The sequence below is a fragment of the Monodelphis domestica genome, chromosome 8 (assembly GCF_027887165.1).
Source record: "Monodelphis domestica isolate mMonDom1 chromosome 8, mMonDom1.pri, whole genome shotgun sequence".
Taxonomy (NCBI): Eukaryota; Metazoa; Chordata; class Mammalia; order Didelphimorphia; family Didelphidae; genus Monodelphis; species Monodelphis domestica.
Window position 1 is genome coordinate 92910648 of NC_077234.1, and position 12722 is coordinate 92923369.

Here is a 12722-nt window from a genome sequence, read left to right on the forward strand (position 1 = left end):
ACCAGTTTCTTCTGCCCACATCTTATTACCTTCTGCTGCATATTCTGTTCTCTTCCTCATGGACACCCAAGGCTACAGGAGGCTATTCATGTAGTGAAGGAGGTCAAATAGGACAAGAGAAATGTGTAATGTAGTACATTACATTTATCCATATTTGAGTCCCCTCCCTGAGAAGGGGATGAATAAATCTCTGTGAAGGAATGAAGTGGCTGTCCAGCCTTCCCTTGAACATTTTCATAGGGAGCATACCATTTTGGGAGAATTATGGGGAAATTGTTTTGTAAACCACAAAGTGCTATAAATGTGGACTATTTCATACTGGGAGGGGGAAGGGAAGGGAGGAAGGGAGACAAGTTTGATCGTATAACTTGGGAAAACTTGTGAGGAAATTTATTACATGTAATTGTTAAAAATAAAAATAAAAATGTGGGCTATCATCATATTTTTCATAACCTCCAAGTATTTAGAAAAAATGTTCTTAAGGAACTATAATCTCCCTTCCATTAACTTCTATTTCTCATAGTTCTGTCATAGAGCAGAAAACCCTTGAAATATGCTATAAAATAAATTCATTATACAATAAAAAAAGGTACATGAGATTCTGGACTCTTTCATGACCGAGGGATGTGATTTGTATCCATGACGGTGAACTCCAGGGTTTAGAAACTGTCTTTGGGTACTGTTAGGTATTCAGGCTGTGGACCTACTTATTAACACCAATTTCTCATTAAGAAGTTAGTGAGGGGAAGCTGGGTGGCTCAGTGGATTGCAAGCCAGGCCCAGAGATAGGAGCTCCTGGGTTCAAATTTAGCCTCAGATGTTTCCTAGCTGTGTGACTGAGGGCAAGTCACTCAATCCTAATTGCCTTAATGTTTTTCTGCTTTGGAACCAATATACAGTATTGATTCTAAGATGGAAGGTAAGGTTTAAAAAAAAAAAACAAAAAGAAGTAATCAGTGAGGGGCAGCTAAGGGCTGCTAAGTGGCTAGAGAGCCAGGTCTAGAGATGGGAGGTCCTGGATTCAAATGTGACCTCAAATACTTCCTAGCTGTGTGACCCTGGGCAAGTCACTTGACCCCCATTGCCTAACCCATACCACTCTTCTGCCTTGGACCAAGTATTGATTCTAAGATGGAAGGTAATGATTAAAAAAAAAAAGAAATAATCAGTGAAAATGTGGAATCATAGTCAACATAATCTTTTTCTGTATCTTATAACAACAGCTGGTTTCCTTTATCCTCATCTATATGCATATCTTATTCTCCAACTAGCTTCTATATTTCATTATATCTGGCTTATGCACAGATATCCCATATGTAGTTTCTATCTTTTCACATGTGCATATCCTATTATTCAGTACCCTATTGATTTATGTATGTGCCCAGTTGGCAGACTGAAACAGGGAGGGGAGTGGTCATGGGGGCACCGTAGCTCAGGATTGGGGCCCCTTGGAACCTGACCAGTCACCCCTGCAAAGAGTGCTTTGTTTAAGCTCCTGCTGCCCTCATGATGACTTCATCTTCTCCTGAGACTACGATGGGGGTGGGGGGAGCAATAAAGGGAGAACGGGTGCTCAATCCCAACCCTTTGGCTTAATAGGCAGACCTGATTATAACCCCTTTTGGGTGATCTTGTTATGTACCCCAGAACAAAGAATCCCGGTGCCCAGTGATGGCTCTGAGGCTGATACATCTTCAAACCTTGTGTGTTCTTTTTTGCTTGCTCATTATTACTAATCACATAGCATCTGTGGCAAGTTTCTTAGTAACCATCTTTCTCCATTCATTGAAAGAGCTTTGTCACCTGGACCTATGTGATGCCAAAATGGTAGGAAATTACAACTGCAAATATACATAGAAAATGAGATCTATTAGCACCAGAGTCTCTAATACTTACTTTGTATTTTGCAAAAAGTGGATGCCTTCCCCCTGTCATTAACATATCCTCTCTTCTGTCTAAAACAAGCCGAACAGGACGACCAGTTCTACAAGAAACAAATACTTATTTGTTTTGAGCCAGATTTTTAAAAAAATGATTAGATTATGGACTCTTTTTCAGCTTAATTGACTAGAGTGTCCCTGAAGGAGGCTAAGTTGACACATTTTTGAGTTTGCTCTGTTCAGATGGTTTCAAATATCACCATTACTTATGCCATCTTCTTTGCTGATTTTTGACTTTCTAAGAGTTATTGAAGGGGGCAGCTGGGTGGCTCAGTGGATGGAGAGTCAGGCCTAGAAATGGCAGGTCCTAGGTTCAAATCTGGCCTCAGACACTTCCCAGCTGTGTGACCCTGGGCAAGTCATTTAACCTCCATTGCTTAGCCCTTACCACTCTTCTGTCCTGGAGCCAATACTCAGTATTGACTCCAAGACGGAAGGTAAGGGTTAAAAAAAAAGTTATTGATCATTTCTCTGCAGATCATTCTTAATTCTAGGTCTCCAACCTTAGGTTCTCCTTCAAGTGTACCTTCCAAATTTCTATCTGTCTTCTGATCATCCCTACTTGGGTATCTTACTATATCCTAAAACTCAGGACCTCCCAAACTGAACTCCTGACTTGGCATCCCAAAACCTACCCCTTCTCCTGTTTTCTCTTGTTGCTACCAATTACTCTCTCAGGAGAAGGTTCAGAACTTCAGAGTCATCTTTGCTTCACAGATTCTTTTTTTAGGATTCTGAGATTCTTTTTTTAGGATTCTGAGAGGTCTTTAAGTTCGCCTTGACCTATCTCCATATTTTATAGATGGTATAACTTAGATATGGGGTGGGGAAGTGACCTAGAATCACAGGATTATACATCATAGGACCATAGATTTAGAGTTGAAAGGGATTTCAGAGGCCAATTAGCCAATCCCCTCATTTTTAGAGTTGAGGAAACTGAGGACAAGGGAGTAAATGATTTGCCCAAGGTCCCACAGGTAGTTCCAGAGGAAGGGCTTGGACCTAATTCCTCTGATTCTCAATCCAGTGCCTTTTCTGTACCATTATGAACCTTTGTTTTCCTCATCTGTAAAATGATGGCTGCTTCCAGTTCTCACATTCTATGCCTCTATGCATTTCCTCCCTCCCTGCCTCTTTCTCTCTCCCATAGAGAAACCCCAAAAGTGACTGTCTCATGAGTGTCAGTATGTGGGTGTATGGCTGTGTAGAGAGAAGTGCAGAGTCAAGAGAAACAGAAAAGGTGATTCTGATTGGTGGAAAATATTCAAGAAACACCTAGCGAGAAATAGCAATTTAAATAATCCACTGGAAATTATCCATAAATATGGAGGCATGCACAGCAAGGGTGTGACCTTGCAAATCTGGGAAAGGCTTCTTAGTCCTAAAGTGACCTCTATCCCCATGAAGAAAAATGGGCCTTTCTATTTTCTTCCCTCCCCTTCCCTTATTTGAGTATATGAGACAAGAAAGAAAGAAGAGAAAAAAATAGCTTTCCTCTTTCTACTTTAAGTCTATATAGAGTCTGGGTGTGTTCTCTCCCTTTTACCCTTCCCTCCCATTCAATGGGGAGTAGTACTCTAGAATTTCTAGTTACTAGACATTTGTACAGTCATTTAAGCTTTCCTAAGCTTTCTACAATGCTTTTTCTCTTCTGGTCCACACTACAAAGCTGGGAAGTTGGGATTATGATTGTCACTGGACCCCACAAGAGAAAGAAAAGTAACCGTGACTCGGCCAAGGATATTTGGTCAGTAACCAAGTCCAAAAGCACTTTTCAGACACCAACCTGTCACCCTGTGTCCCACTTACTTGTTAGCAGCCACTGCAGTGATTGCACCATACACAGCTGGTTTGGAGACCTTTCCCCCAAAACCTCCACCAACTCGTTTTACGTGGCATGTGATTCTGTTGATGGGGACATTTAAAGTAGAGGAAACTGTTTTCTGTAAAAGTGATAGGTGATTTTGTAACACTGGACTTTTTTGAAAAGCAAAAAGCCAAACCCCTTTATGTGCTGTCTTGGCGTCATTCTAAGAGAAGGGAAGCAAGGGCTAGGCAATGGAGTTAATGACTTGCCCAGGGTCACAGAGGAAGGACATGTCTGAGGTCAGAAGTAACATTGGAATCGTATTTTTTTTTTGAAAATTTTATTTAATTAGTCAATTTAGAACATCTTTCCTTGGTTACAAGAATCATGTTCTTTCCTTCCCTTCCCCCCACTGCTTCCCATAACCAACACACAATTCCACTGGGTTTTACATGTGTCCTTGATCAAAACCTATTTAAACACTGGATTCTTAAACTGTGTTTTCTGAGACACAGCAAGAACTTAATTCATGGGAATTAAGGGATCAGTAAAACAGAAACAATATTATGCATTTACTGCGTCATTCTCCTCGAGCTTTTTCTGCTCTGTCCTCCCACTTTTTGGTGCCTCCTTTGAAAATTGTTTTCTATTTTCATTGTGTGGATTCCATTTTTCCTTATCTGTATACATTAAAAAAATATGCCTAGCCCAGTGCCTTTCATGTGGTCACTTAAATACACATTAAATTGAATTGGAGGTTCTTTTATGGACATTCCATTCTTCTTCCCAGAGCAGACTTTTGGATGGGAAGCTTACAATTTTTAGGGAGGGGAAACTGATTTTTTCTAAGCTCTGACTCTGGTCAAGCCAAAGTCTTTTTCTTTCCCAGGCAGGTGCTTTCAAAGGACTCTTTTAAGACATACTAGAAGATAATACTGCTACTAGGTCTCTATCCCAGAGAGATAAAAAAAAATGGGAAAGGACCTGTTTGTGCAAAAATATTTACAGCTGCCCTTTTTGTGGTGGCAAAGAATTGGAAACTAAAGGGATGTCCATCAATTGGGGAATGGCTGAACGAATTGTGGTATGTGATGGTGATAGAATACTATTGTGCCATAAGGAATGATAAACAGAATAATTTCAGAAAGAGCTGGAAAGACCTACATGAACTGATGCAGAGGGAAATAAGCAGAACCAGGAAAACATTGTATACGGTAACTGAAATAGTGTGTGAACAATGAATTGTGATGGACTTAGCTATTATTGGCAATACAATGATCCAGAAAAATTCTGAGGGACTCATGACAAAGAATCTATCTACCTCCAGAGAAAGAGCTCCTGGAGTATGAATGCAGATGGAAGCGTATGATGCATCACTTATTTATTTGGGTATATGATTTAGGGTTTGGAGTTTAGGAGATTATTCACTTACAAAAATGAATAATATGGAAACATGTTTTGTGTGATAATACATGTATAACCCAGATTCAATTATTATCAGCTCCAGGATGAGGAAGGGAAGAAGGGAGGACGATAATCTGGATTCTACAACTTCAGAAAACACATGGAAATTAGTTATTAAAACAAAAAAAAAAAAAAAAGACATACTGGAAGGAAATCTAGGCAGCACAGTGGATAGAACACCAGGTCTGGAGTAGGGAGTACCTGGGTTCAAATCTGATCTCAAACACTTCTTAGCCATGTGACCCAAGGCAAGTCACTTAAGCCCCATTATCTAGCCATTGTTTCTCTTCTGTCTTAGAATTGATACTAAGACAGAAGGTAAGTGTTAAAAAAAAGAAGTCACCTTTTCAGTTAAAATGTATACAATATGATATATTCTATTACTATCATGTATTAAAAGCTTTAAAATGACATGAATAATAGTATTTTAAGAGAAGAACCAATGTAACAATTTAACTAACATTAGATAGTTAATTTAACAGTTTTGTAAATGAACACATCTTTTAAAAAAAGTCAACTAGTACATTTCCCCTTTTAAAAATTTACTTGAGATACAGTTTTTTAATTTTTGCTACCCCAGTGATATCCATTAGTATGGAATGGGATTACTGTAGATAAAATTTACATCATTTGAAAGACCAATAGAAACTTGGTAGAAAAAGAGAAGAATGAGGGAGAGGCTGAGAAGATACTGAATCCCTCACCTGCACGTGGGATGGATCCTGAGATGATACATAAATCTCCATCTCTTGGTCCTCCACTTTGGGGATGGCAAGTGCTCTTTGTGTCTCCATGTAAAAATGTTCCTGTCCTCCAACGTGTATCTCACCTGTTCAATCCCCAAACACAGGAAATCTTTGGTGGGCAGCCACAGAATAGGGTGCTGTCAGGTAAGGAACTACCACTTCCTTGTGAATTGTGGGAATTCTGAGGTGTGCTTGCTGCTTCACTGACTTTTTTCTGGTATTGTTACTGTCTAATGCCTGAAAGAGGAAAGTTGGGCTCCGATCCTTCGGATCCCAAACTCTAGGTTTTACCACTGGGCTTTGCTTCCAACTCTAAAAGGTCTGCATAACTTCTCCTCCCTCTGTTTCTCCCAAGAAATACATCCAATAACATCACCCCACAAAGAAGCTGGGAGTAAGATGAACAAGATGAAGTTGGTAAGATACCTCGTGGTCAGAAGCAAGCAGATCGGCTTGGTCTTTGATTCTGATTTTAACATATATTCCAGGGAACTAAGCAGTATTTAGGATTAGGAAACATCATCTTCCTCCCAAGTCTTCCACTGCTGAGAATGAGTCCCAGACCTGACCTTAGAGTTCTTAGTCCATTCATTTCAGAGATGAAAAAACTGAGGCCCAAAGAGGCATAGAGATTTGTCCTCAGTTATATGACTAATAGCAGAGTTTGGATCAAACCTCTGACCCTTAATCTAATACCTTCCCACTATCCCACACTGTCTATTGTTAAGGAAGTGTGGATGGGGAGAAATTATAAGATCCTAGGATCACAGACTTAGGGTGCTGCCATCTTCCAAGTCACCCAGGCTGGCAACCTTGGTGTCATCCTTGACTCTTCACTCAATCCAGATATACAATCAATTGTGAAGTCAACCTTCAGAACATCTCTTGTATATTTCCCTTGGACCTTCTCTGACATGGTCTATCTCTAGCTTTCTTGGTCTCCTTCAACACTTGACTCAAATCCCAATTTTTACAAGAGTGTGTTCCTAATTCTTCCCTCTCCCATTACTAATGTTTTCCCTCAGAGATTACACCCCCCCATATGTGTACACATGTGTACACACACAAACATGCACACACAATGCATGCATATACACATAATACACAGCCACATGTGTACATATTATGTCAGCATGTATAAATATACATATGTGTATATACCTATAAATCCATATCTATCTATCCATCCATCTATTTATCATACTGTCTAGTTGTTTGCATGTTATCTCCCCTGATAGAATGTGGGTTCCTAGAAAGCAGAGCCAGTGTTTTTGCTTTTCTTTATATTCTCAGAGAATATTCTTTCTTAATAAATCCTCTTTTTAAGACATATTAAGTGCTTAATAAATTCTTATTATTGGTAATGATGATTTACAGCTGGAAGGGACCTTAGTCTAATTCCCTTATTTTAGGAGACCGAGTCTTGGGAAATGTAAGTGACTTCCCCAAGGCTATAAGTGTGCCATGGTTGTAGCTTAGAGTCAAAATGTTTTGCTTTCAAGTCCAAATCTCTTTCCAGTTGTACTTCTAAGTTAGAGACTATTTTTTTTTGTTTCTGAAAATAGTGGAATCAAAAGTCTACCATTGCATTATCTTATCAGAATATTCTCTGCCTTAATACCATATAGTAGTGATGGAGAACCTATGACATGGGTGCTAAAGAGGGCACACAGAGAGCTCTCTGAGGACATGTGGCTGCCCCCCCCCTCCCCGCCCAGTTTGTTACTAGAAAGGAAGAGGGACTTGGGTGGAGCTGTTCCCCTCCCCCTTTCCATCACCCTGATGACATTTTTCCACATCCCCTGCTTTTTGCCCAGCAGCCAAGGGGAGCGCACAGTGGGGAAGGTGGGAAGCTCACAGATGGCAGAGCTGGAGGGGAGCAGAGCACTCAGGCTACTTCCCTCCCCTTCTCTATACTCACTGAAGACATTCCTCACTTCACCCACCCAGCAGCCCAATGGGAATGCTTTCTCACTCTCCTGTGTGGGGTAAGGGTGGGGGCAGGGCTCACCTGACACTTGATGGGGGTGAGGGGCAAGGCATGAGGACTCTGGGGGGGTTGTTAGGCATAGCACTCAATCTGAGGGGTGAGATGAGAGTGGGGCCCCATATTCCATCTCTAAAAGGTTCACCATCACTGCCATATAAGTTCTAAAGTTATTAAATTAGATATAGTCTCATTAATCACAACATCTTACCCTCAATAATTTGATCAACATTTTCAAATGCCTCCTCCACATTTCCTTGTTCTAGTTTTTTTTCACAGGACAGGTATGAATTGTGCCTTATTGCATCCTGAATGAAGGAAAAAGAAAACGATGCATTTTTTCTTACTTTTTTCTTCCATTATTTTTTCCTTCTTTTTAAATTCAAAGATAATTTATTTTCCCAGTTACACATAATAACAATTTTCAGCATATGTTTTCTGAAATTATAAGATCTAAATTGTTTACCTCCCCCCCTTCTCAGAGATGTCAAGCAATTTGATCTGGATTATACATATATTATTATAGCATTTTCTTCTTAAGCAAATCTCCAGTAAATTCCTGAAAAGCTCACTCAAGGAAAGGACTGAAAGGAGTAAGAATAAGTGAGAATCACTGGAAAAATAAATAGAGGAAAGAGTATTTTTTAATGAAATGTATAAATATGTATACAAATATGTATTCATGCAATACATATCCATACATATATATATGTAATACATCTACCCATGTAAATATGATGGGAGTGAGGTATCAACTAGAAAGTACCAAGTATATCTCTACTGTACTCTTTGGAGAGAGACAAAATTCTACCCTTTCCCCATCACCCTCAAAGCTCTACTCCCTTTACAAATATTGACACCTCCAAACTAGTCCCTGAATATTTTGTATATTCAAAGAGGTAACCATGAAATAGCTATGTGGCTCAGTGTTTAGAGTTTCAGGCTTGGGGTTGGGAGAACCTGGGCTCAAACCTGGCCTCAGCCACTTCCTAGCTGTGTGATCCTGGACAGGTCACTCAACCCCAATCACTCGCCCTTACAGCTCTCTGACCTTGGAATCCATACTTAATAGTATCAATTCTAATACATAAAGTAAAGCTTTAAAAAAAAACACAGCAAAGAAGTAAGCATGGAGGGATTCATTAGTGTATGGCTACAGTCTAGATTAACAATGGAAAAACAAGCGCTTTATCCCAATTGATCTGGTGTAAAAGCTAGTGTCAGGGCCAGAGTGGTCATACTTATGCCAACCCCTCAATTTATGCTTCCTCTCCCATTCTTTGTATGTGTATATATTCTACATTTACTAATTTTGTTATCTGTCTCGTGCTATCTCTGAAGTTGAGTTTTCATGATCTAACCAGAGTTGCCTAAAGTCATAAAGAGTTGCCTAAAGTTTGGGGGTTCCTGGGAAGGAAATATGGAGGTCAGATAGCTTTCCTGATCCCAACAGAAACTAGAGGTCATCAAGCAAAAACACTGTGGAAGCAGGCAGGCAGCACCATGGAGAGAGTCTGGAAGAAGTGTGTAGAGGGAACCTGACTTCAGAGAACTAATCTGTCTCCTTGGAGCCACACCAAAGAACCTTTTACAGCAGATGGCAAGTAAGTAGGCCATAGAAGCAGGAGTAGCCCAATGAGTGGCTACTGCAACTGGGGAACCTCAAGAGATTGGGGGCTTTCTCCAGCCCCAAAGAGAGGGCTTAACATGCATGACATAACAGTAGGGCACTTCGACTCAGCCTTCTTTAACTCCCAACCCGATATCTGGCAAATGGGGAAAGTATTCCTCATGGAGGTTAGGGGGACTTGCTGAAGGCCCCTCAGGGACTAAAAAATTGCTCCCATAAGGCCTTATCTTAGGGAAGTTCTCTTTTCATTCGAAATTCAAATCCCATTGTGAATTCCACAGATTCAGGTGTTTTTTACAAAAAGGAAGGAGACCAAGAGTAGTCCTTCCCCTCTAAGTCTCAAACATTCCATCACGATATCTCCTCTAACACCAGCATCAAGCTTACATTTGGATGTGCTCAAATAAGGTTGGGTCCATATTTACCAGGGATTGGCATTTATGTGCCTTTGGAACCTCACTATGAATTTCAAGGACTGTTTTGTCCTTGTGTCTACAGGGATTCTATTTTGTGCTTGTTCAGAGGGAAGAAGTAAGGCTCGGAAGCCAGATTTCAGCTTGATATGAGGACAAAATTCCTCCCAGTTATAGCTTTCCCAAAATGGAATGGGTTGCCTTGGGAGGGAAAGAATTCTTGGTCCCTGGAGGTTTTCAGGCAAAAGTTGGATCAGGAATTGTTAGGGATGGTCTAGAGGGAATTCTGTAACTGGGAGGGAGATTGATTTAGATCAAGCATAATTCAAGGTCCATTTCAACTGTGAATTCTAGGAATCTTCTCCAAGATGTTCCATTCTTTAAGAGTACTACCTTGAAAGTAAACATACAATAAAAATTTACACTAAATTTATAATAAAATCGCATAATTAAAAATTATAAAATAAGAATAGAATGATCAAATATATGATCATATAAAACTATATAATTATAAATTATAAGATAAAATGAAAGTAAAATAATCAAATAATAAATATATGATAAAGTTGAATAATTATAAATTATAAAATGAAAATAAAATGGTCAAATAATAATAGAAAATTATAAAATAGAAAATTACCAAATAATAATTTATAATTGTATAAGTATAAAATTAAATTAGAATAAAATGATCAAATAATAAATTTATAATAAAATTATATAATTGTAAATTATAATATAAAATGAAAATAAAATTATCCAATAATAAATTTATAATAGTTTTATAATTATGAATTATCAAATAAAATTTGTCAAATAATAAGTTAACAATAAAATTATAGTTATGTTATAAAATGAAGTAATAAATTTACAACAAAAACTATTTCTGTCAAAAAAGAAAAGAAAGCTGGTGACCAGTGAAGTAAAAAACTGGAAAAGAGCACACTGTATGAGAATCCGCAGAAAGGTAAAAAGATTCCACAGCTTTGTGGTGAGACTTGAAAACTTTGGTTACCTCAATGGTGAAAATCACAGGCTCCTGGTCCTCATAAATGATTTTCACCTTCTCCACTGCCCGCTTTGCATAAACATCTGACTCAGCAGCCACAGCACAGATAATATGCCCCACACAAAGCACCTGTTGAAAGACCCAACATAATGATCAGGTGGAAAGCACTGGCTTATTGTAATTGCTGGGCTCAACCTTTCTGGTTCCTTAGAAGTGATTGTTAAAATAATAACAGTAATCCAAAATAATTAGAGGCTCATAGGATTATAGATGAAGAGTTAGAAGTTACCTTAAAGGTCATTTAGTTCAACCCCTTATTTTACAGATGAAGAAACTGTCTCATAGAGGTAAAGAGACTTGTTCAAGACCACACAGGTAGTATTCAGTTGCTCCTTTAGGAACTTATTCTAAGGAAAGGCATTTTTTCTTTTTTAAAAAAAAAAAACACTTACCTTCCATGTTAGGTTCAATACCAGGTATTGGTTCCAAGGCAAAAGAGGGGTAAGGGCTAGGCAATAGGGGTTAATTGATTTGTCCAGGGTCACACAGCTGGGAAGTATCTGGAGTCAGATTTAAACCCAGCACCTCCTGTCTCCTGGCCTGATTTTCTATCCATCGAACTACTTAGCTGCCCCTTTCTTCTTTTTAAAAACAATATTTTATTTTTTCCCTATTACATGTAAAAACAATTTTTAGATTCATTTTTTGAAAGTTTTGAGTTTCAATTCTTTCCCTGCTTCTGGCCCTTCCTCTCTACCTTCCTCCTTTCCTGTCCTTCCCCCCTTTCTGAGATGACAAACAAATTAATATCCATTTTACATGTGTAATCCATATTGGTCATTTTGTGAAAGATCTCTACTGAAAAAAAGAAGAAAGAAAATTAAATATAGTATGTTTCAGTCTGCATTCAAACTCCTTCAGTCCTTTCTTGGAGGGCAGATGGCATTTTTCATCACGAGTCTCTGGGATTGTCTTAGATTGTTGCATTGCTGAGAATAATTAGGTCATTCTCAGTTGTTCATTGAAAAATAGTGTTGCCACTGTGTATAATTTTCCTCTGGTTCTGCTCACTTCCCTTTGCATCAGTTACGTAAGTGAAAGATCTTTTTTTTTTCATTTGAAATCCTTGATATATTATTAGTGATCCGCATCTGTAGCTCATAGAGTTTAGATTTTTCCTTTTTCTTTTTTTTTTTAAACTCTTACCTTTAGTCTTAGAATCAATAAGGCAGAAGAGGGGTAAGGGCAAGCAATGGGGGTTAAATGACTTGCCCAGGTCACACAGCTGGGAAGTGTCTGTGATCACATTTGAATGCAGGACCTCCCATTCTCCTGACTTGAGTCTCTATTCATGTGCCCTGCTCATAGAGTTCCAAATGTTTCTTAAAAAGGAACGTATAGTAAATTGTTAAGCAACGTTTGTAAAAATCCATCTCCCATGCTGGTATATGTAGAACAGAAATGTCAAACACAGGTCCAGGATGTTAAAAAACCAGAGAAAAAGGTAACTGGGAAATATTTAACAAAATAAATAGAAATACAATGGAACACAATGCTAATATGATTTTCTAAGTCAATATGTGGCTGTAGGGATCCTTGTGTATGGTTTATTGGCCCCATTCCTTTTTGAATTTGACACCACTGATATAGAGCAGCCATCAACCTAGACACATATGGCAAATGCATGTTCAGTGTGTCCTAGAGATGACCAACCCTCTCTTCCTTC

General features: G+C 38.8%; 1 protein-coding gene across 3 annotated transcripts in view; it reads right to left on the reverse strand.

The window, feature by feature from the left end:
• The window catches only part of AOX2 (aldehyde oxidase 2), a 137127-nt gene that overhangs the window by 62075 nt on the left and 62330 nt on the right, over window positions 1-12722 (reverse strand). For all 3 annotated transcript variants that reach the window (XM_007501592.3, XM_056806794.1, NM_001291667.1), the window contains 5 exon segments: window positions 11003-11125; window positions 8156-8252; window positions 5916-6040; window positions 3750-3883; window positions 1897-1984 (listed from right to left, as the gene is read on the reverse strand). In XM_007501592.3, the coding sequence (XP_007501654.2) occupies window positions 1897-1984; window positions 3750-3883; window positions 5916-6040; window positions 8156-8252; window positions 11003-11125 (567 nt within the window).